Below are 25,233 nucleotides of genomic sequence, written 5' to 3' on the forward strand. Positions count from 1 at the left end.
GCAGCAACACAATCCTGAGAGGAAAAACAGAGGGACAATAGTTGTACTTCACACACACTACATGGAAAACAAATGGTATTTTTACACAACATCAGAACATCTTACCTGCTCCATGTTTTTTCACCACTGTGGGCTGACAAATTGTACAGTCGATTACTATGGTTACGGTACCTCTGGACAAAAGCTGGATCGGGTTACCGAGCAACAAAAGTGACAGTGTTATCTGTCAGAGAGAGACAGAGCGGAGTGAAATCTGATATACTGCACGTGATCATGTGACACATTTCACCTGTGTAAAAAAACTCCAGTGAAAGTTGGTGGATCCCAGCCCAACAATTGTCAATATCGCCTTTCTCGGAGTCTGTAATTTACTACAGTAATTTCCTTTAAAAATAGAGCCATGTCTGAAATAAAATAAGGAATAATATTAATAATGTCTGAAATTGTTTTTCTATTTTGAATTTAGTAAGTTCAGTTTAGAGGCAGTTGCCTACAACAACTACAACATTAAACCACAGGAGAATATTAAACCTTTATTTAATTATTAATCAAAACTTTACTCTCCATGTGCTCAATTTGTTTATTTCACATTTTTTGCACTTCTACCTGATCTGCTGTGCACTCTGTCAAGGTTACACAAGCAGTTTATTTTAATTCATTCATTGGAAACATACTAAAGGCTGTCTACATTATTTTACAAATAATGCACAACAAATTATATATTTCTTTGCAGGAAACCTACTAGGTTACTAATTATTGAGAAATTGCAGGATTTATAGAGTCTTGATGAATAATGAAAAAGAAATACCAGAAATAGTGGTGAAACCTTTGTTTATTTGTAAAATGGAAATAGAAAAAAAGAATACCTGAGATCACGTGGTTTACTGTATAAACAGTCAATATCAACATCAGGCAGAAATGTACCTGTACAGTAAACAAATGCTCTTTTGACTGTTAATAAAAAAGTTAACCAATGTCATATTTCACGAGTGTGTAAAACAGGTAAAGTACCAATTGACATGTGGCATGGACATGTGACATTAACATGACAAACTCTTGTGTAATATAAATATTCAGTGCTACAGATTCATATATAAAAATGTTTATATAAACATCCAAATGCAGTATGATGAGGTCAAAGTGTAGAATCCATAAGTCATGGAGTTCACCACTAGGGATATATTTCCATTTCAAACTTCAGTATACAGTAACGTAAGGCTGATGCAGTCCTCGTGTGGATTGCAGATTATGAGGTGGTGGCAGTGTGTGTGTGTGTGTGTGTGTGTGTATACATATTAAGTGTACTCCTGAGAGCGAGCATCATGTGTGGTTGCCGTGAATGATCTTGGGGCACTTTTCGGGCTGTATGCAGTAGCTGTCGTGTAGAACCAGACCAGCAGGACACTGGCAGCCTGGGACACAGGGCTTGAAGCAGTGGCTCTCTATCACCCCCAGTGGCACGTCGACGTTAAAGCAGGTCACGGGACACGGGGGACCACACTCGTCGAACACAAAGCCCCTCTCCACTGGGCAGCCCACAGCTGTGAAAGACAGCCACAGAAATACAACAATGACTGAGACTGGAAACCCTGTGATCCATCATGGCATAATGACTGTGACTTCTGATGACCTTTAACGGGTGATCAACAGGAGTCAGCAGTTGTCTGACAACACTAAGATAACATTTTAAAGAGATGAGAAATGTGTTGTTGTTTTTTTATTTGAGACCTAATTAACATTTCCTGCATATAGCATCATAAAGCAAGAATTGTTGAGTAGTTTACAATGGGAGCAAGTGGACGTTTAAGCTTTTGATCCAAAAGAGAGCATGAATCATTAAGTACTCTTTGATAAACATAGAAGTCACCCATTACCTCAGAAAGTACAGTACATCTTTTGTCTTGCTTACATATATTGATTACAGTATTACAGTATATTCTGACTAAACAAGCATCAAAGTTAGTTCTGAAGAAATAAAATAAACCCATTTTTTAATAATTTGTTATCATAGGGATCTAATCAATTGTCATTGAGTTTAACATTTAAAAAGTCACATTACTGTATACAACCTTTTTGGATGTCTGAATTCTGAGTGTGAAATACCCCCCAAAAGTTGTTCTGTTCCTTTTGTTAAAAGCCCCACAATGCAATGTGTTATTTGTCTGTTATGAGAATGACCTATTGCGGTGATGCAACATAGCTGCATGTGACATTTTCCTTTTTTAGCTTTGCTGAGTTCAAACAAAAAAACACAAATACAGACATTTCTCTTCAGAAAATAACTAAACCTGTTGTAAAACGGTTCCATCTTTTTCACACGATTGACTGATTATTTGTATTCATCTAGAAGCCTCTTTCTTCTTCAGGGAGAAGCTGAGTATGTTTTTCGGGCCTTCCAGCGTGTGTTTCACTCACCACACAGTGACGGGCTCCTCCACCGCAGGACAACTCCAGCCTCTCTGCACTGACTGGCGTAGGCCTCCAGTGCGTCACACAGACACTCATCACTATTGGCCCCGCAGGCACAGAGATCGTAGACGCAGGCTCCGTACCACGGCTCAGGAGGCACCACGCGATGGCAGGGCTTGAAGACGGCGGACTTCAGGACCTTACAGCGAGCATTAGCCCCCTTCTTGGCCTGGTAACCTGCGTCCTTGCAGGGGTCGACATCTTCACCAGGTCGACAAGTTGAGAGGGAGCGACTACCATTTTTGACCTAAAATGCAAACCATTGTTTGATATGTTTATGAATTAGGATTTGAGTGTGCGTGAAATAATTCAACTGGCTTTCATTCATTTTTCTATTTCCGTTTTACCCTCCAGCTGTTGCCAAAGTCGGACTCTGAGAGGCTGAGTCGTCCGCTGGGCATCCGGAGGTCATCCTGGTAGTAGTTGTTAAAGTTTCCACAGAGACCACAGGTGTGGGTCTTATAGGAGCCTGGCACGCTCACTTCCAGGTGTGAACGGCCACTCCACTGCACCTGAAGGTGGACCAGAGGTAAGTGTGTATCTAATATAATATCATCCAAAGAGTGATGAAAGAGATAAAAGACTGCACCTTCAGGCCGATGTTAGTGTTGAGTAAGATGGTGTTGGTTTGTCGTTCAATGTAGATGTACGGTTCTCTGAGGAATGGCAAACTCACAACTTCATCGTTGACCTGAAAGTAAAAAAAAAAATTTCACTGAGTGGACGTGAAACGCAAACATAACTGCACAGAATCAGTTGCTGTAGTCGTACAAACCTTCACAACCCAGTCCTGGAGTAGCTGCACTGTGACGTCTCCTATAAACACGGTAACCTCTTTAGTCCAGGACACTCCTTTACGTCCACGGTCGTCGTTAGTCACATGAACACTGTGCAAACAAAGAGGAGACATTGTTATCGTTGTTATTTATTTTTCAATTTAAAACATAAAAATAGCTTCTTCATTGAAAGGTCACAGGAAACGGCTCATTATTTTCTTTGGTAGATTGACATTTTTCCACATGAAATAGGATGTTGGCAGAGGATTCGAGTGTGAGAAAGGAGTTAGATTTTTTTTCTTTTTTCTTATTAGGACACTGATTGAGAAAATATTTGCTTGTGTAACCATGTGGACCATCTCACCTGAAGTCTCCACCCTCACAGTCCTGCACCAGGACATAGGTGCACGCTCCCTGGAAGTGCAGCATGCGGCCATCGAAGGTCCGATAATGAGGGTCCCCGAAGGCGATGCAGGTGGCTGGACGGGGAAGGCAATGAGGACAACACAAACCCGGGACAACTGCGGGCATCTCATCCTGACAACAAACACGCACGCACGCACGCACACACACACACACACACACACACACACACACACACACACACACACACAAAGAGGCTGAGTAACTGATTCTCCTGAGGAGAAGCCAAATAAATGACAAAAACTAGCTATGACGTGTAAACACTGATTATATTTAATGTCTCTGGACAGACTAAAGAACAGTGAGGCATCATGTGAACATTTCAACCTATGTTGAAACACTGAAAGTGTGTGTTTGTTTGTTGTACTGACTGTTGTACAGGTGAGGGGAGGGCAGCGTTCACTATGACAGTGTACGTCTCCAGATACGCACTGACAGCTTGTGCACTCGTCCACCTCCCACTGCTCGTTACTGTGATACACCGTCCCCTGGTGCAAACACGAGGCTCCTGAGTCTACAGCACGCACACACGCACGCACGCACGCACGCACGCACGCACGCACGCACGCACACACACGCACACACACACGCACACACACGCACACGCACACACACACACACACATGCACACACACATGCACACACACACACACACACACACACACACACACACACACACACACACACACTTGTTAGACAAAACTCTGAGCAAACACAACAGTTAGGGATGGTCACTGTATTGTTTGACAGAAATACCGTGACATTCAGGGCAACATTTCCCCGGAGTCTTCACTTGCTTCTGTCCACCCAGACAAACTGCAGGCAAACACTCTTCAATGCTGCATTCAATGTGGCCCAACTAAGGACGCGCACAGAAAGAGCAAACTGCTTGAGAGGTAGATAGAGGAAGGTGGTCTGAGTAGATACTAGACAATTTTTTGGGGGGCCTTGAAGTCATGATAAATTTCACAGCACATGATGAATTCAATGAGATAATTCCACACTGATTATTACGGCAATATGTTCTTTGTAATCACTCCTCAAATCTCTTTATAAGAGCTAGTTGTTTTTCTTAAACTTAAACTCGCATTTATCTCGGACTCACATTACAGGTACATGTCACACAGTTGTCTTCGCTGTCTGTCCAGCTGCTGCCATTAGTCACCTTGCCCTGACCTTCAATCACACAGTCTGCATGGAAAACAAAAATGCCGATAAGATTTCAAATGGAAACAGACAAATGGGAAGAGATATGATCTCCTCTCACCTTTACACACGGAGCAGCAGGAGTCTGGAGGCATGAACTGTTCCTTTAGAGGACATGAAATTGGGAGGCACATTTGGTGCAGGCAGGTCCATGTCAGGTCCTAAATCACAGACAGACACAGACACAGACACAGTATCACTGCACTGCATAGAATCATATAATAGTATATTGATCGTAGTTTGACTGATGCCAACAACCCGATAATTACAGTAGATGTCAAAGTCAGTGTTTCCAGTGCAGGCAAGTAAAGTATAAGCACTGCCAGTAATTTGTATTGTTTTGTTTGTATTACTAAGGTGCAGATAGATGTTGGTTTATGTCCCTTATAATATTCCATATATATTCAATTAACAGCATGAGAAAAAGTCGTCCTTGTGTTACCTTGCAGTGGCAGGTGAAACAGGGGTCGTCTGTGGCCAACACCTCGTTGCCAATCAGGGCAGCGGTGCAGTTACTGAGAGGTTCTAAACACAAAGATCACACAAATATCACAGTGCACAGCAGAATAATATGTGGTACAGTGTATCATAGACATGCACTTTGGTACTGACGTGCACAGACAGGACAGCAGGATTCTGGGCCAGAGAACAAGATGTTGCTCTTGGGACAGTCGACCAGCCTGGGACACTGCTTTCGTAAACACCTCAGGTGCTGCTCTCCGTCTGGCATCACCTGGGATACAAACACCTGGGTTACAACTTCTACTGGCAACAGTTTGACTAATCTATCTATTTTTTAGGGCATTTATTAAACAAAAGTTTAACAAATGTAAGATAGAACTATTCGGAACTCCGTTGTGTATTGTAGTTTTAATAAAATTACAATGTTAGAATAAAATATAATAAACACATTTAAGAAAAAATTAGTATCCTAAAGTTACATGGTTTCACAAATTTGAGTTATTCGGGATTGATAATTTGTTTAAATTTTTAAAAACGGTCTCTAGGTATCAGGTGTAAATGCATCATACCTCACAAGTGCAGATCTGACAGGGGTCGTCAGCTGGATGAAAACTGTCCCCTGGGCCATACACTCTGCCCTCAAATACACAGTCTATTTAAAAAACATTGTGCAAGATTAAAAAAAAGATCCTAATATGAAACATGCAGCTTATATGCTTCAGATCCTTCATTTTTTTCCTACTTACCAGCACACACAGGGCAGCACTCCCCAGGCACACTGATGAAGTTGATACATGGGGATAGACAGTGTACTTCAGAGCAGGTGGTGACCCCGTCCACACACATACATGTCATGCAGGGCGTGGAGTCTGCGAACCAGCTGCTGCCCTCGGCGTGCTCCTCGGCTCCATACATACAACCTGAAACGAAGATAAATCAGTCCCTGCTGCACTATTTCCAGCTGTGTGTATGATTTTAGTGATATATTTACCTCTACAGCGAGGACAGCAGGCTCCTGGATCAGTCACCTGATGCATACATTTCAGCTTGGGACACCCAGGAGATGTACACTGTACTTCACCTGCCTGCAAGACGCAGACACATTAGCACTTAAACACAGGAGGGATGCAAACGCGGAGAGTAAAAGACGGTAGAGGTCAGACCTGGCAGGTGCAGGTCGAGCAGTGGTTTGAACCGAGGGTCCATGTCTGCCCGTCGGTGAACTCCTGTCCGTCCAGCATGCACGCTGAGGGACAGAAATAAAACAAAGAGTGAGGGGGATTTTCTGAAATAGTTTATATAAAGAGAAAAAAAATGGTACGTTCCAAGATTGTGGTATCAGTTTTTGTGTAATTTTTGTGACCAGATGCTTGAATTTGATATGGCTGTTCTCATTTCTCACTAACAACATCGGGCGTTTAGTTTTTTTTCTTGAGTGGCATGATTTGGAATGAATTACAAGTAAAAGAAACACTGTTATCAATATTATAAAAATTCAGCAGATAATCTCTTTCAATATAGTCTTTTCAAGCACAAAATACATACAAAAAAATACAACTGCAGTGTAACTGTGACACAAAGCACTTAAAAAGCATGAAAGGCGTGACTCAATCTGGGGTTACATCTTATTGTTTTCTAAATGATCTGTTTTGAGAACATGCTATTGAGTCTGAGAATAGCAGACTTAGTATCTCATCTTATACTTCCTGGTTTCATTGGGGATGCAGCACATTTACAGAAAATATTGAAACCACAAATTTGCTCATATAAGTATGAAACATATCACAGGGAACATGTAGGCCTTCACCGACCGTTTACACAAACAGTTCAAAGAATTACCTGTGCACTCAGGACAACACTGTCCAGGCTTGGTGACGGGTCGAGCGCAGGGCGTCGGTGGGCAGACGAGTGGCAAACAAGTGACGGTACCTCTGACACACGTGCAGCGCTGGCAGGGGTTGTGGAGGGAGGGTGTGAAGGTGTGACTGTGAGAGTGCACGACACCCTCATACAGACACGAGTCACAGACGGGGCAGCAGGTTTCTGAGGGGACCGGATGTGAGCACCGGACTGGACAAGGTCTCCTCTGACAGTTCACCACCTCATTCTGATCAAAGGAAGACAGTGGGGAAAAGAGAATATGGTTGAAGGGATCAAACGATTCGCTTCATCATTTATTCAGATGTTTTGTTTTCGTTCAGTAAGACTTGTCAAACTGACCAGACAGGAGCATGAGGAGCAGGGATCAGAGGGGGAAGAGAAGGTGGAGCCGGACTGATACTCTTTGCCCTGATGCAGACACACGCCTGTGCAGACGGGGCAACACTCCCCCGGAGGAGTCACTGGTCGCACACAGGCAACGCTTGGACAAGATGCACGTGTGCACACCACGCCGCCGTTCTACACATAAAGACACACGTTCAGACTCTGAATATGTTACTGAGTAATCCTGGTACAGCTGAGGATGAATAAATGATAGCGTGGTCATTTTGACTTTATCAAATGCTCAAAAATGTTATTTTATCCACAACTCTGACCTTAGGGAGCCTTTCAGTATTGCAATGCAGTTTCCTAGAAAGCACTTACAGTATACTGTATATGTTATATGTGTGTGTGTGTATTTTGTACCAAGCAGGAGCAGAGCTGGCAGTGGTCGGTCGGGTGTTGGAATCGCTCTCCGTTAAAACACCCTCGTCCATTAAAATTGCATCCGTCACACACTCCACATGCACAGCCGTCCAGGGCAGGGTGTGGGCATGACACAGCGGGGCATCTTCTCTGCACACATGCCACCTCACCTCTCTATGGTGTAGAAACAGATGTAAAGAAACCTGTGACGGTGCCGTGACCAAAAAAAGTTTAATGTCTCCCTCACTGAGCAGGTGCAGTCCCTGCATCCGTTCTCTCCTCCTGGGAGAACCTGTCCGTCAACATATGAGACGCCTTGGAAGTGACAACCTACACACAGAGTAGAGCATTCATTATTCACACAATCTGCTTATACATGCACATCTGTTACATGTGAAGTGTTTATGTACCGTCACAGACGGGGCAGCCACATGGGTTGGTGACGGGGTGAGGACACAGAGCTGCTGGACACGTCTTCTTCACACAGTGCACTGAACCACTCTGCAGGTGAGTAAGCATGACATGTTGTCTACAGAGATTAACCAGTGGGAATGTGATTGTGAATGTATGTTTTTGATACCTGGCAGGTACATTCAGAGCAGGGGTTCCCTGGGTCAGGGATCGACTGGCCATTGGTGAGGACAACAGTGTTATAGAAACAGCCTGTCCAAAAAAGATCATGGAAACGATGAATGACGAAGAAACAAACCAGGAATGTGGGAAGAATCAGATTTTGACATTTTACGTACGTTCGCATTCTCCACAGCATTGTCCGGGTGGTTTATACGGGTGGCTGCAATCTCCATAACAGGGGAGCCTGGAGCAGACGACATCCCCTCCGTAACAATAACACACACCACATGCGTCATTGTCATCAGCAAACTCAGTGCCGTCGGGATATTCTTTACCATGAAACATGCAGCCTGCAAGAGGTAAATAAGAGTAAATTAGAGACAAATATATTTTTGTGATTAAATGAAATGAAAGCAGTGAGGTATGTGTGTTATCTTGAGTATCGGGGACATTTCGTTTTTTTGGAAAGTGTCCTTGCTGTCAAGTGTTTCAGACGCTCACCATCACAGGACATGCAGCACTGTCTGCGGACTGGGTGGTTACAGTTGGAGGGTCGGCAGCGCTTCCTTTCACACCGCACAGAGCCCTCATGACACACACATGCGACACATGGGTCTGACGCGTCATCCCACGTCTCCCCATTAGCTCGCTCTCGACCCTCGTGTGAACAGCCTGCAAGAGGGATTGAAATGTAGAAATATATGAAGACTAGATGTTCAGTCTCTTGAGTGGATTGAAAACTGGATCAAATATATAAAAACCTTTACCTTCGCAGGTCCGGCAGCACTCTTGTGTGACGGGGTGAGAACATGCAGTGAAGGGGCAAGGCTTGCGCTGACAGTGAACTGTCCCGTTGGTGCAGGTACATGATCGACAGTTGTCGGTCGGGTGGTAAAAACGCTCAGCGTGTCTGTAGGCTCGTTGTTCATACACACAGTCCGACGGAGGAGCTGGAGGAACATCAGGGGAAAGAATCAATGTCTCCACTCCACAACCTCGTAATCAACCTTCTGTCAGATCATGTCATCATGAGACAGGAAACAAATAGTCTCAAGCCTTGATATTAAATAATTTGAAAATAATTTTGAATACCTGTTCAAAATCCTGTCTAATTCACTCCACCTAACATCTTTATCTCTCTTGCACAGCTTTACCTGGACACTGGGGGCAGCAGTCTCCTGGCAGCACATTTGGGTTGGAACACGGCAGTGGTGGACACCTCCTCATCAGACACTGGACGTTCCCATTCTGTAACAAACATCACATAGACTGAACTGAAAACCACAGGTGATCGTCACTCGAGGGCGAGTCACGATGCGACGTTCATTGTTCTTACTATGCAGCTGCATGTCCTGCACTTGTCAGTGGGATGGGGAAACTCCAGTCCATTGGGATACTCTTTCCCGGTATAGCTGCAACCTTAATTATGAAAATATTGCGAAACTGTGAGATTTTTTAAATTTGTTAAATAAACGTTCCTGATGTCAAGTTCACATCTCCTCACCGTTGCAGTTGTTATGACAGCATGTTCCAGGTCGAGGCGCATTACAGTGAGGCTGAGGGCATTGTGCTTGGTGGCAGTCAATCCTGCCGCTCACACACTTACACTCTTCACACACACTCACGGGATTGAGAAAAACCTGTCCGTCCACAAACACACGGTTTTCAAAGGAGCAATCTGGAAAAGATGCAAATACAAAAAAAGTTTTACTGAGCGGACTGAGACTAGTGGATCAAGTGAAATGTTGCCCTTTTCCACCAACAGGGAACTAGGATCCATCCAGGATTATTTGAACTTTGGTGCAGTCAAGCGAACTGGCCAGCGTTTTCCACCAGGTTTGAGCAGAACCTTTGTAATCATGGACAAGTCAAAAAAAAAATTCACCTTCAAAAAAATCTAGCAGGGACCAACTGCTCATGATAAGGAGATGTAGTGTGACAGTGGCACACCCACCAATGTCGTCATGGTTCGCACTGAACAACCAGCTATTTCTTGCTCAGGACCAGTTTTGATTTGGTCGAAACGCTCTCAACTGTTCAAGTTTTGTGCACGAAATAGAATCGATCCCATTTCCTGTTGGTGGAAAAAGGCTATTGACCAATGTACAACGTGAACCGCAATCATGTCATGGCCGTGTGTACCTGGACATTTAGGGCAGCACTCTCCCGCGGGTGTGTATGAGTTTGTACAGTTGAGTGGAGGACAAGGTCTTCTCTCACACGCCACAGTCCCGTGCTGAGGAGAAGGAGAGGCTTTCAGCGGGTCTGATTATTAACAGTACAGTTCAGCGTGTTTGTGAATAGAGACACACTTACCTGACAGGTGCAGATGTGACAGGGCTGGTCAGGGGTCGTAAACCTCTGTCCGTCGCTATAGATACGATGATTATAGGTGCAGCTTCCACACGTTGCACAACAGGAGCCTGAAGGAAAGAAAGGGACGGTGTACCGGAGATTGCCCATCGTCATCTGCATTTAAACAAAGCTCCGAGAGGCATACAGTCTTACCAGTAGTCTTAGTGGGATGCAGGCACTCATTGGGGGGGCAGTGTGAATGTGTGCACAGAGTCTCTCCATTCACACAGATGCAACTTGAGCAGGGGTTCTGGACTTGCCAGCTAGAGCCTTCTTCATATTCCACGCCCTCCAACACACACGCTACCACGAGAAAAGAGGAGTTGTCATGTGTTCATGGATTATCTGAACCTGTGTGTCTGTTTGCCTGTGGATTATTACCTTTGCAGAGTGGACAGCAGCGGTGTGGGTCTATAATAGGGTTGGAGCACTGGACAGGGGGGCACTTTTCTTCATGGCAAATTACACTCCCGCCCTTAAACAGGTTTGTTTAAAAGAGTATGCAGACATATGAGAGAAAGTTTGTGGAAAAGTGTAGCAACATAATATGCTTTGATGTAGAAACAAAGAAGAATAATTTAATTGACAATGGAATGAAGCCTTGAATTGTTTTGTTTCAATACTTTATTTTTGAGTATACTGTACCTTACACCTGCACTGTAGACAGGGTCCACTCCCAGCGGGGATGAACGCTTCCCCATGAGCATACACTCTCCTGTCATACTCACATTCTGTGGGAAAACAAACAACCTGATTATGTTTGGGCTTTGAGAGTAAAAGTTAAAATTGGAAGATGGCATGTAGTTGCATACACAGACCATCACATGTGGGACAACACTCTCCTTTACGCTTAGCTGGATGATTACAGCGCGGCGTGGGACATGAGGAATCCCGACGTTCACAGGACACTTCACCTGCCTAACAGGTAGAGACAAGACTGGATGATAAATCAAACATTCATCTACCGTCAGATATTAAGCTCAGAGCTATAAGCTACATTTCAGGACTTTAAAACCAGCCCCATTCTCACATGTTTCAAATTTGATCACATATGCTTCTGAGAGTGTTTTCTTTGAACCCCTGAAGCCCAGTCACATCAAGTTCACATAACCATAAAACTAAAGTGTACTCACAGTGCAGATGCAGCGGAGGCAGGGGTCTCTCCCGGAGGGGAACATCTGCCCATCCACGTACAACTTGGACTCATAATCACATTGCTCACACCTACAGGTCACACACACAAGCAACATGAACATTCACAGCTAAAAACTAAAAGACTCTCAAGTCTTTCACCTGCACCACCACATTTAAAGCCAAAGTTGGGTAAGCCGCAGGTTTGAAAGTGATATGAATGAGGTCAAAGCAGGTTTGTTACCGTGGGCAACAGTCTCCAGCCCGATGTGTAGGGTTTCGACAAGCCAAAGCAGGACAGGGAAGGGGCGAACACGCAACATTTCCATTCTGGTAGAGAAAGAGCACTCGGTAATAAAAATACTCACAACTCATGTTCGCACAAAAACTTACTTTGCAATTGAATTTTCAGTGACGTACCACACATGTACACTCTTCACAACGGTCCCCAGTCGGAATCCCAGCTCCGTTAGGGAAGTCATGACCATTCACACCACAGCCTACAAGACACACATGAGCACACACTTTTACTCTGCAGTCCACTGAACACTCACACCGCTTCAGTCAACCCACCTTGACAAACTGGACAGCAGGTATTGGGCGGTGGGGCAGCTGGGTTTTTACAAGAGGTGTGGCACTGCTCCCTCTCACAGTGAACACGACCCTCCTGGAGAGAGGACAGATAAACATCGCTGGAGATGAAGGTGATGTTAAAGATAGTCGATAATTAGTAGTTGATGATTAGTATTTGGCCCCACCAAACAGTAGCAGACATCACAGGAACTCTCCTCTGGTCTCCACTTGGCTTTGTGTTCATACCGGACACCCGCATGGACACAGCCTGCAAACACACGTTACATCAGATTATTTCACTGTCACGGTGCTTAGTCCTCAGCAGTTAATGTGACACCAGAGCACCTAGGAAAGAAAAACACCTGTAAAAACACAGCATTTTTTTTAATGTATAAACTATTTTTACTGCTCTTCTCCTTGTACTAACAGTACTTGATTTTGAATTTGTTTTTGTTATGCAGGTTTACGTGAAAACCGTCTTGCCAATAAATATGATTTTGAACTTGATTATAGTGGTATCAGTTAAGGACAAATCTATTTTTTTTTTAGTGCAATTCATAAGAGCATAAACAGGTCTACCGAGAAAACACTGTCAAAGATGAGCCTTTGAAAACAACCTGCACAATAGCAATGTTTTAAAGAGGCAAGACAGTGAAGCCAGTGCTGCTTTCTTGCCAAAAAACAATGCAAATCAGTTCACTAATTACTGTATATTATTGAAGGACTAAGACATAATTAATGTTTGGTGTAAGAATAACTCCTCATACAGATTTGTGCATATTTCTTTTCTGTATCCTTACTCTTGCAATGCTGGCAGCAGTCTCCAAGCACAGTCTCCGTCTGTGTGCAGTCAAGTGAAGGGCAGGGCAGCGGAGAGCACTCCCTGTTTCCACCCTGTGGCCAAAGGAGGGAAGCAGAGGTGAGAGAAAAGGATAAACAGGAAGAAAAGAAAGGGACCAGAGGAATTGTTCAGGCTCAGTATATATGTTTGTGTATGTGAAATACATACCTTACACGTACATGTCTGACATCCGTCTATAGTGCTGTAGGACACGTTGTGAACTGTGCCATCCAGCTCGCACCCTGAAGATGAGACAAGATCTTTAGTGCAGACACAATTTTCAGCCTCTGTGTGTATGTGTCATATCCCAAGAAATAATGTAGGTGTGAATAAAGATAGTTTAAGCAATAAAAGACGAATGTGGAACTAAGTTGGCGTCATTACAGGTGGTCTCGCTCTCATTCCGCTCTGTCTATCGATGCAGATTTTTATTTCACCTTTTCTCTAGGTCACTGGGAAACATCTGGTTCTGCTTTTTTCTTTCTCTCCAGTAACGACACAAGAGCATTGTTTTGAAATAATACACTGTGCAAATGCTCGCTTTCACACACACAATATGTTTTATCGTCCATAACCAAAACCAGAAGTGCCTGTAACCTTTTAAAGACTACTGTACCACTGGCGAAGTCAATTAAAACTTGAAGGAGATTTACTGCAGGGGAAACAGCGACAAAAAAATTGGAAGGGGCAGCAGCTTTCCTGCGGAGGATTCCCTCTGGAGGATGGCCCTAACAACTTCCCCCATTCTGTGGCTGTTAAAGCTATTTTGCTGAGGGGAAGAAAAAAAAAAGTTGTTGACATTGTAGCATACACCGAACACTGAAAAGCGACATCGCTCCATTGTTTTCATCAAAGGCTTCCTGGGAGTCTATCAAATAGTATCTTGGCCTGAAGATTTCAGCAGATAATTATTTTAATGACCACTCTCCAAGGGACGGAGACACAATGTGTTTTTTGTGTGAGAGAGGGCAATAATCACAGAGGGAGAGAGAGGCTGCCTACTGTGCCAGCAGCCAACAGGCATTTCCTCTAGCAAGCCAAGCATGCATGAGATCAAAGTGTGAGTGTCTGCGAGTGAACATCCACTGGGTGCCTTCGGAGTCTTCTGGCCTACATGCAGAAACAATTAAGGGAGAGAGATGAATGAAAAGGCAGAGACAGTGGCGGAGAGAGTCGTCACGGAGGATGAGAGAAGAGACAGTGGGCTGCTGGGGCACATGTGTATCACATTGAATAAGCAGGACAGAAAGATGTTTCCATAAATCTGTGGGCGGTCGGGTGGACTGAGGACGTTAAAGAGAGACAAAAAGAGACACTGGGAATCCCTAATGAGGCCTGTCCAACATCACTGTCAGTCCCACAGGTTTGTTTCACCTCACTATGACTAAAAGTTGTAGGAAGTTTCCTTTAATGCAACAACAAGTCGACACAACAATGACAAACTAACTCCTAATCTAGATGATATAGAAACGAAAGAGTTGCAGCAATAGCATTCACTTGGAGCCATGTCCCTGCAACTGAGCAACATTAAATCCAATGTTCACTCTCTTTTTAGTGTTGAGCTTCTCCCACTCTCGAGGGAAACTTTGGAGCTTAATGCTTCACTATGTTCACAAGCTATAAATGCTAACTTTATCTGATCACTGAAGCGCACACAATTTCCTTTACATCTTTTTCTCTGCACGCATCTGTCTGCTGCAATTAGAAATACATGGTAACAGTGAACCTAGAACAGAACAAATTCAGGGTCTCAAAACCAAAACAATGAACTGAAAGAAACCACAATCACTCTGTAGAACTTCTAACCCGAATAGTGACACCCCTCATATTGATGTAATCATTTGATTCATCATTAATATAAAAAAATATTGACAAGGGAAGCTTGAAGCACTTTTTTAAACCTCTATTTGTAGTTTCATTCATTCCTATTTTGAGATTTTAATTTCGTCCTCCTCTAACACAAATTTGCTTTGCTGGAATTTAGTGGGTGCTGCTCAGTGTTGAAAAATTGGTTGAAATAATGTTGAAAAAGCAAAATCTCTTTCAAAAGATTAATTCTCAGCAACTCCTTTTCTGCACACTTCTTTCAACCAAATAAAAAGACCCAATGAAAACTTGTGCAGACCTTTGTTACTGAAATATCAGATGCTAGACACCACTAGAGGTATGAGTATATTTTTGTGTCCATGTATAAGTTGATATTCTTGGAATGTCCTAAAAATATTTCGAGCAGCAACTGTTATGTTTTATTCCAGTATCAGTCGTTTTCAACAGTCTTCCTTCTCATGTTCTGTTTCGCTTAGCTCTCACAGCTGTGGAAAGTACTTTATTCCTCCATGTTCTCTGGCAGAGAGTCCCGTGTTCACCAGCCATGGCATATCACATGGTCACCAGTGTCTGGATCCCGCCACTCTCTGAAACATGAACCACAGTTGTGCACATGGCATACAGCCTCGGGGTAACCGTGGCAACGGGCCTGGAGGCAGAGGTCGGGGCAGGTGATAGGAGCAGAGCCGAGGGGACAACCGCTGAACCAGTGGAGCTTGAAACAAAACCTTCAGACGGTGTTTCAAGGGAAAGGGGATCACAATATTAGCTCAAAATGCAAATATAATCAAGTATTTTACTTGCTACTTATACTATGACTGTTGAGGTATTAGCCTGGTAATGCCAGCTGACAAATCTCACCATAACATTTGATTTTGGGAAACCTCTAGTATGATCTAATTCAGCATGGTGGTTTCATGCTAAAACCTTAGGGAGATCCCTGGAAGACCATATGACTCATTGAGTTTGGAAAGTGGAAACAAATTTGACTCACTGTTGCAGGTGTAAAATCAATCATGGGTCTGCAGCTACTCGTTTTCAAGGAAATTGACAATGCGGCCCAGCAAGTGATGTGTTTGTCCAATCAGGCGTAGGGAGTGGTCGTATTGAGGTGTAGGATGAGAGAGGCATCTGATTAACTGTGCAACATAATTCCCCTCCCAAGCAAAAACCTAATGAGCATGAAATAACAAGTTGTCAGCTGGCTTTGCGTGGCTACAGTAGCTCTGTTCTTGCGATGCCAATACCTGTGATCAGGTGTGATTGGCAGCCACATGTTGATCCTGTTTTGATTAACCGCCATGACATTATTGTCAGTTTCTTGTTTATTTAGTCCCACCCAGTCCTGCTCAGGTTGACCCATCACAGCACTGCTTTGGTTTGGATCAAACGTCATCCAGTCCTGGGTCGCCCAGTGTGCGGGAAGGGAGGTGATGGGAGGGCAGGTACGGGTCATGCGGTTTAGAGCTTGGTCACTGGATGACATCAACTGTTGCTGTGTGTGGAAGTAGAAGCGCAAGTAGTGCGGACCATTGTAGAACCAGTTGCAACTGTCCTTGTCATAGCCATCAGTTCGAAAGCCAAATGCATCGAATCCGCCACGATCCAGGCCAAATGGATCAAACCCATATATACTGTAGCCTTTGTCTCTGAAGAGCTCAGACATGATCTTGTCTCTGTGTGTCTTTTCATCATTGTCCTCCTCTTTGTAACGCTCTTTCTTCTTTTTGTTTCCAAACAACCCATCCCTATGCATACCAAACCACGAGACGTTGTAACGGTTGAAACCATTGCGGTTGAATCCAGCTACATCATATCCATCCTTATCAATGAAGTCTCGGTTGAAACCGTCTTTGCCATAACCCCACCTGTCCCAACCACTTTGGTCGTAGCCGTCATGGTCGTATTCATGCTGGTCAAAAACATTACTGTCAAAACCGGCACTAACAAAATAACTGCAGTGTGATTTGTGCTTGGGAAAGTCAATATTTGGATATTTTGGACTTCCTTGTGGGTGTTTTTGTAAGAGCGTCATATTACAAGGTGCGCCAATGGTTACAGGCACATACACGACACACATCTTCATCTGGGAAGAGATCACATCATTAGGAGTGATGTCAAAGGGCTCTATCTTCCCGTGCCTCTGTCTGAGGATGCTCTGACCATGGTCGTCTCTAAAAGTTTCTCTTTTTGATGCATGCTGATGTTTCTCTTGCCACTGTGCCCACAGCTTGTCCATGAATGCCATGTGTGACAGGTACAAAGGGTCATAGGCAGCCAGAGGTGAAGCCATGTGTCCCCCTACCCAAAGTCTAAAGAGGACAGAAAAAGTTTGCAGAGACTGGGAGAACAACTGGAAGTCCGCTAGGTTTAAAGTCTTCTGCAGGTTCACTGCATTTGGCAGCCAAACCTAAAGGGAGCAGCAAATAAACAAATAAACATCATGCCAGTAATACCGCAATGTATAGAAAGAACAGTGAGGTGGGCCGTAAGATGAAGAAAAGGTATTTGACAAACCGAGGAGTTGAAACTTCGTCTGAGACAAGGAGACCAGTGGACATGTGATGTCACACCCTGGAAAGGGTGATGAGGGATGCAGCCTGAGCCTAGCTCACCATCTCCTCCAAACAATCCAGCCTGCCAAGCAGCTGAGGACTTCATTGACCCAGAGTCCACTGTCCATTCGAAATATGGAATTGCCAATTTGCATGACGACACTGACCGCAGCTTGCGCTCCACTAATCGCAGGAAATAGCGGTGCCAGGGGAGGAAGAAGGTATGACTGCCGGCCTGAGGGGAGAACTCAGCTCTCAGTAGCGCAAAGCTCTTCCACGCAGCTAAAACCACATCAAATTACACACAGAAAGACACAAGAAAACACATGATAATGATACAAAGGTAAACCTTGAATTTTGAAAAGTTAAGGGATAAAAACATGTGGATTCCCGGCCTTACCTGAACTGGCGTAGAGTTTCCCGATAGCCCGTTGGTACAACCTCCTTTCTCTCAGTGTGAGGTCTCTAATTTCTTTACGCTGGGTCAGGTGTCTGCACACACAGTCGACTCTGCCACTTCCTGTGCATGTGCACTCTTCACAGCCTTGACTGAACCTTTCCCCGTATCTCCAGAGCCTACGTTGAGAGAAGCACCCACATCTCCCTCCACAGCTCCTGTCAGAGCACTTCAGTCCAGGAGAGAAGCTCAATACTTGTGCCTCTCCATCATGGTCCTTCACCAGAGCTTGGCACTGTGTCAATGTGAGGTCATCGCAGGTATAAGTGAAATCCAGATCTGTGCGGCAGTCAACCCTTTTAGGGTTTCTTTTCAGATCTTCAGAATGGTTGAAGTCTATATTTCTATACCACGTTTCGTCCTCCATATTGAGCTGCTCGTACCCACTGAGAGTCCTGTTCACAGAGGAGATGTTGTATCGATGTTGAGTATGATGCCGCTGAGCCTTGGAAAGACCCGCGCTTCGTTTGCGGAGGCAGCACGCTCCAAACATACACTGGTCCCTACAGGCATTAAAGGAAGGGAAATTGTTGCTGCTGTGTCCAGCACAGTGGATGAAGACTTCACAGAGGCCGGAGGTGGGATTAAAAGCCCAGCGGCGTTCAAATGGCCGCACTCCTTCACAGTTGTTCTTCGGTTTTGGCACCAAACATGCCTAAAAGAGGGGAGGGGGGACATATGGCCCCTTTACCCAGCCTTAAATCCCCACCGCAATACAAAGCAGGCCAAAGCTAAACCATGAACAAATAACTGAAAATCACAACCGTGATCTACAAACTACATCAGTTACATTAAAGGAATAGGTTGACTTTTTGAGAATTTTTTTTTTGCTGTTAAACATAAAACTACTGCCAGGAGACATTAAATTTGCTTAACACGACTTGAAACTAAATCAACTGTTCTTGCTCAGTGCAGAGGTAAAAGAAAATCCACTGACCAGAAACAACAGGGCTGATATCGATCTTCTTAAATAACTTGCAAATAACTAATTTTCCCAAATGTCTGACTATTCCTTCATGACACATCACTGTGGTTGCACAGAGCCTTACAGATAAAGCAAATACAAACAAATGACTAAAAAGAAAATACTAAAACTATAAGAAAGCTACAGCAACACAAAAAACAAAAGGGGGTTTCAAACCTTGGTTTTCATTTGTGACCCACCTCAAGCATTTGAAAAATTCTGGAGACCTGCCGGGTAACCAAACATAAGATAAGCAAATCTGCCATTCTATTTAAATTCTTTTAATTTTATCATGTTCATCATCTGAGTTTAGCATTTTACCATGCTAACATTAGCTGGTTGGAACTAAACGCAAAGTACAGCTGATACTGATGGGGACATCATCATAGGTTTGGCAAGTAATTAGTCATTAACCAAAATATTGGGCAAATTAAGATTTTGAATAATGAAGTGTTAAATGGTTAAAGCATTGCCACAGTGTTATCCACAAGGGTGTTGAATCAGGAGCAACTGGACTTTTGGTTGTAGTTTCTTGATATTGTACCACCTGTCAGGGTGGACATGGACCAACACGACCAGTCTAGACATACCGAGCCATTGCTGCCAGTGTCACATTGAGCAACATGGAGCAAAAAGATTTGACAGTTTTTTAACACACTCTTAAATCTACTCTAATCCACTACTCCAAAAATACCTGTCTCAGCTGCCTGTGACACACCGGTCCCTTGGTGTCGGGGGGGCAGGAGCAGTGAAACCCCTCGGGGTCAGAGGTCAAGACCAAACATACTCCTCCGTTTTGACAGGGACTAGACAGACAGGGGTCTTGGATCTGCAAACTAGCTACTTAACACCGGGTGAATGTCAGTGTGAGGTTACTGAGAGAGTGATAAAATCATAAATAGATTTTATGTGGGATAGAGGGACGGAACGAGAACAGATGGAAGTGGCAATAATGAAAAGGAGAGACTTGACAAACAGACAGAAGCTGAGTCATGTTTACCTCTGATGTTAGGTTGGCATGTGACCTTTCCAGATGTGCAAGTACAAACAGTGCTGAGGTCAATTTGCCAGCGCTGGCCGTCGTCCACTTCACGTCCCTCCCATTCACATCGCTGCCTCACACACTCACATCCCTCCAGGTACTTTACACGTGATTGTAGCTCCACATTCTGTTATAAAACCGAAAAATCTATTACATGCAAGTACGTTATGTCCTGTGACATAATGTTTTCATTTAAAAGTCATATGTTCTCAGCAAAATACCGTGGCTACCTGAGCTTTGACCATGTCCAGCATACGAGCGAGATCGTCCATCCTCTTCTCCAGCGTCTTCAGCCTGTCATCTTTCTGGACCTGAGAAACAGACCTCACCCCTTCAGGAGATCCCGGCGGCCCCAGGACAACGCCTCTCTGCAGCTGGTCACTCTGGACGTCCTGGGGATAATTGCTGGTTTGGTCCACTGGCCTGTGGCTTGTTGGAGGTTTACTAGGGGAAGCACCCTGCTGAAACGTCCGACTGCTGTCAGTCCCAGAATCTGAGCTCTGGTCGTCCACGTACTTAGACGAGGGCAGATTATCTGGGGAAGAGAAGGAAAGAGTTGGTGGGGGGTGAGAGGAGCAAGAGATTGCTAAAGAATTCTTGAATTAATAAAATAACACATCTGTAGGCTAAGCAAACATCCTGGAAAACACTGACAAAATTAAAATCTACAAGGAGGAATAATAAACAAACTGTTTGGGAGACTTTCTGCCTGAAGGCAAAAAAAAAATATGATCTAATGTGCATCAACCTTGGTGGTCCGTGTTGTGAGGGTAAGAAGAGGGTTCAGAAATCCACACAAAATAAAGTTTTACTGTTTAGTTTACAATTTTCTATAGTTAATTTAGAAAGGGAGTGGCATTGTAACATCCGGGGTGGTGTAAAGTATCAACACTCAGCAAACCCACACAACATGCTATCATAAACACATAGATGTACATGTATATACCTACACAAGCCCATGTACATAATGTATGTACTGTACACACAAAAAACAGAAAATCAATTAAAGCTCCTGTAAACGTTGAAATGTTTTTCTTATATTGAGTTGGTTTTGTAGGAAATGTTCAGTAAGTAAAAAAAGATTTACACTCAGGGTTGATATAGATGATGTTTCTTTACCTGTAATATTGTCGCAGAGCCATGGGCGCCTTAGATATGCTTTCATTGAAATCTCAGCTGTCTTCAAATGTCCCTGCATTCAAAAAGAAACACAGACATGCTCATGTGCTCTATTGTACCGGATTCAGTCCAAAATGAACATTAAAATGGAGAAAAAGATATGGAATGTAATTATGAAGTTATGTAGATGCAATGAATGCGAATTGGACATAATATATTTCAGTTCCAATGACAGTCATAGTATGTTTCCTTCATTTTGTGATGTAGAACTGGTAGTGGCTTTATTCATGGGGCCACCGAATCGTGATTATGAGCATACATATTTTTGTCAGATGTTGGTAACTTAATCCCTGCCATTTTAACTCACACTAAATTTGCTGTCCTTCCTTTGCGGTGAGCTGGCAAGAGTGATGGCAACATTTTGAGGCAGTTCCAGGTTGATCCTCCCTTCACTCTTTATCGGCACAACAACAGCTTCTTCACAGTCCACAAAAAAGGCCAGTCTATCTGGCTCCAGGCTCACGGCCAACTGGACCCACTCCTCCCCGGAGAAGGGGTTGCTCGTGGGGAAGTGGAAGCTGGTGAGGCCCCGAGCTGCTCCTCCTCCAGCCTGGTACTCCAAGTGCAGCGTGTTATTGAGGGTGGAGGAGACGATTTGGAGAATGGGTGCGGATGGAGAGGAGAGAGAGAAAAGAGTGGCACTGGAGCCTGATGACTGACGCCCCACGAAATGCACCCCCATGCTACCCAGAAGGTTGGAGTGCAGGAATTGGGAATATTCTGGAGGCAGCGTCAGGTAGGGTGCTCTGGGACGGATTCTGTATATCACGCCATCGGGACTCTGCGCCTTCGACACGCCACTAATGTGGTGGGACATGTTTAGAGCTTCCAGAAGGTCAATCACTAGGGAAGAGATAAAAAAACAGAGAGGCAGACTTGTGACATAGTGCACACACACCCACAGTGGATGAGTTAATGCTCTGTCTGAGGAAGGACGACACTGAGGGGTTTCTGGGTTATAATGAGTGTGAGTCTGTGAGAGAGAGGGACTCGGAATGAAGCCATTCATCAGGCTTGTCACACATGGCTGCTCCACTGACCTCAAACGCAACACCAACAGGCCTGGTCAGTATGATCTGTCTGCCTCTCAACGAATGTGACACAGCATCTGACACAAATCTGTAAACTTGGAGATAGCTCCTTACAGCTGTGACTGGAAACTAAATTTATGCTAAAATATAATTTGGTTTAGGACATGCATTTATATCCACAGTGATTAAAAGACCATGAAATTGGATGTATAGCCTGCAAATTTTGCAGAGGGAAGATAATTACCTTTTTACTTTTAAATCTGGCAACTGCACTTTCATTATAGATTAAATGGATCTCCCCCTTCACCAATTATAACATAGAAATTATGCTTGCATATAAGTATTAACAATCCTCGAACATGTCATAAGACACAGTATAAACCTACACAATACTTTCTCAAGTACACGTTGCTGAAAATGCTTTACTTTCATTGAAGTGGGCCTCACCGTTGTCGTGATGTGAACCAGCGTGCGCCCGCGCGCGCAGCGCAAAGACCCAGAACAACTGGATCCACAGCAGCAGCGGCGTCCTCAGCTTGCCGCTCTCCATTCTCCGGACGAAAAGTTGAACTGTGATCCGAAAACCCTCAGAAAAATAGCATGACGCTCATTGTTCCTCCAATCTGATCTGGTGCCAATGGACAGCGGGCTGTGCCTTCACGATCCCCCCCTCTTCCTCAGCGAGCAGTAACCTCTCCAGAGCGCGCGCAGGGGAAACATGGAACATCTGGATGCGGGCAGGGCGTCTCTTCTTCTGCAGTCACACACTCAGATTCCCCCTGGGGCCATGTCTTCACCACACTTTCACACCACGATCAAAGAGGCGGAAACTCTGAAGATTAATTCGAAAACACTTTGTATCATTTCTTCTTCTTCTATTGAGAGTGGAAAAAGACGTCTGCAAAAAAAAAAAAAAAAAAAAGTTCAGGTGCACAGTGCGCATGAGGTAACCGATTCTTATCTCCCCTCAGCCAGATGGATAACTGTGAGTGGAGGGGTTTTTCTCTCTCTCTCTCCTGTTTTCCCTCTTTCTCTCATGAAAAAAAAATCTCTCCACCCAGATCTGCTCACTGGCGTTGATTCCCCGAGACCCCGTTTTGGTAATCAGCTAAAACCTGGTCTGGAGACTGGAGAGGAGCCATGACTGAAGCAGCCAAAAATGTGTGTGTGTTGTGTGTATGCAGAGAGAGAGAGAGAGAGAGAGAGAGAGAGAGAGATGGCGGGGTAAACACAAGTAGTCATGTTTCACTGCTTTGGATTCAGACCCAGTATGCATCCCACTGTGTGTGTGTCCCACCCCCTCCATCTCCACAACCCCTTGGCCTTTCCCTCATGTTGTTGTTGTCCCGCTCATGTCTTCTGCTGTGCTGATCTGTCTCAGACTACACCCTCATCATGTGGTGGCATTTTTCTGGTGATGATAGGACACCCAAGCGTTCCTGTAATGGATGAAACAGACTGGAGTGTCCTGTTTTCTGGCTGGAGACTCCACTTCTGCAACAAAACCTGATTGTAGTTTAAAATCTTCTCTCATTTGGTATGTGGATATAATTGAGATTAATTACAGCCAGTTAGACTGTGATAATCACGATTAAAATGTTTGGGTTTTTCCCCCCACAGGACTTCCTCTCTTCGCTTAGTTGGTTTTTCTACATACATCCTGTCCCCCTGGATGGCTGCATGGCACTTCCAGACTGATATGGGGCTAATTCCGGACAATGAAAAAGTTGTATGAATTAGAGGCATAATGCAATTGTGTGCTAATCCTGCAGTGCCTCAAAGAGGAGTCTTTTCCCCTGCAGCACCAGTTTGGCGACCGAAATGTTTATGTGTAAATAGTTCATGAGTGGTTATAAAGTTTGACTCCCGACAACTTCTGTAGTAGAGTTGATTCAGTGGGATGTCTTTCTTTAGTAGAATCAGTCTGAAAACAAATGATCATCTCAGGTTTTAACGCTTTTTCACCATTTCTAGTTATGAAAAAAGCAAAAGATTACACCAGATGTTCTGATGATGTAGTTGTCAAAGGTCAGCCATATACTGTATCAACCTCATCTTTTTCACAACATCTCTGCTGACATCCAGTGGACATGTCCAGTAACAGAAGACAAATATTTTCAGCTGGTATACCTGAGTGGGTTACACCGCTGACTTTGGTACAGAAGGTCATAGTTTGATTCCAGGTCCCAGCGTGGGCCCTTAGGCAAGGCCATTAATGCTACCTGCCTGACTGTAAGTCAGTCGCTTTGAACAAAAAGATTCAAAATGAATGTAATGTAATCTAATGAAAACAAACACTGCAGGTCTGTTTACCCATTTTGTGAAGCCTGATATTGAGAATATAACAACATGACAGTCTCAATGTCTCAGTTCTTGAAATACCATCTTTAAACATTTATATAGTCTGATGAATGCACACAGACTGTGCAGTGTTCAACTTTTTTCCCCCCGAGGCACTTTTTACTCTTTAAACACTGAAGCTGCTCCCCCCTGCTTTTCTCTGACAGGGGAAACCACTCTCATGTCTGCACTAACCAAAACATCTCTCACGGAGCCAGACGGTTTCTTTCATCACAGGAGCCCTAAAGATATGTGGAGACACACACTCACAGTGTGTCTGTGTGTGTGTGTGTGTGTGTGTGTGTGTGTGTGTGTGTGTGTGTGTGTGTGCCTGTGCCTGTGCCTGTGCCTGTGCCTGTGCCTGTGCCTGTGCCTGTGCATGCTGGGACAAGAGTGTAAAT

General features: G+C 44.1%; 1 protein-coding gene across 1 annotated transcript; it reads right to left on the reverse strand.

The window, feature by feature from the left end:
- Positions 1 to 814: 814 nt before the first annotated feature.
- LOC118315676 (kielin cysteine rich BMP regulator) lies at positions 815 to 23,617 on the reverse strand. Its single transcript, XM_035643139.2, has 46 exons — positions 22,940 to 23,617; positions 21,769 to 22,304; positions 21,402 to 21,474; positions 20,513 to 20,817; positions 20,241 to 20,409; positions 13,606 to 13,679; positions 13,397 to 13,490; positions 12,782 to 12,864; positions 12,597 to 12,690; positions 12,444 to 12,523; positions 12,268 to 12,353; positions 12,026 to 12,116; positions 11,711 to 11,810; positions 11,538 to 11,623; positions 11,274 to 11,367; positions 11,046 to 11,195; positions 10,854 to 10,960; positions 10,680 to 10,773; positions 10,042 to 10,215; positions 9,874 to 9,956; positions 9,692 to 9,785; positions 9,305 to 9,487; positions 9,039 to 9,209; positions 8,714 to 8,887; positions 8,545 to 8,627; positions 8,375 to 8,465; positions 8,212 to 8,294; positions 7,965 to 8,138; positions 7,557 to 7,736; positions 7,176 to 7,443; positions 6,500 to 6,582; positions 6,328 to 6,421; positions 6,083 to 6,256; positions 5,906 to 5,988; positions 5,487 to 5,607; positions 5,317 to 5,399; positions 4,936 to 5,035; positions 4,774 to 4,859; positions 4,425 to 4,527; positions 4,040 to 4,182; positions 3,610 to 3,782; positions 3,245 to 3,356; positions 3,059 to 3,160; positions 2,817 to 2,981; positions 2,416 to 2,716; positions 815 to 1,541 (listed from the first exon to the last, which is right to left on the reverse strand). Exons 1-46 carry the CDS (start codon positions 23,040 to 23,042, stop codon positions 1,321 to 1,323), a joined length of 6,321 nt encoding a protein of 2,106 aa, XP_035499032.2. The 5' UTR covers positions 23,043 to 23,617; the 3' UTR covers positions 815 to 1,320.
- Positions 23,618 to 25,233: the final 1,616 nt, after the last annotated feature.

The sequence above is a fragment of the Scophthalmus maximus genome, chromosome 7 (genome assembly GCF_022379125.1).
Source record: "Scophthalmus maximus strain ysfricsl-2021 chromosome 7, ASM2237912v1, whole genome shotgun sequence".
Taxonomy (NCBI): domain Eukaryota; kingdom Metazoa; phylum Chordata; class Actinopteri; order Pleuronectiformes; family Scophthalmidae; genus Scophthalmus; species Scophthalmus maximus.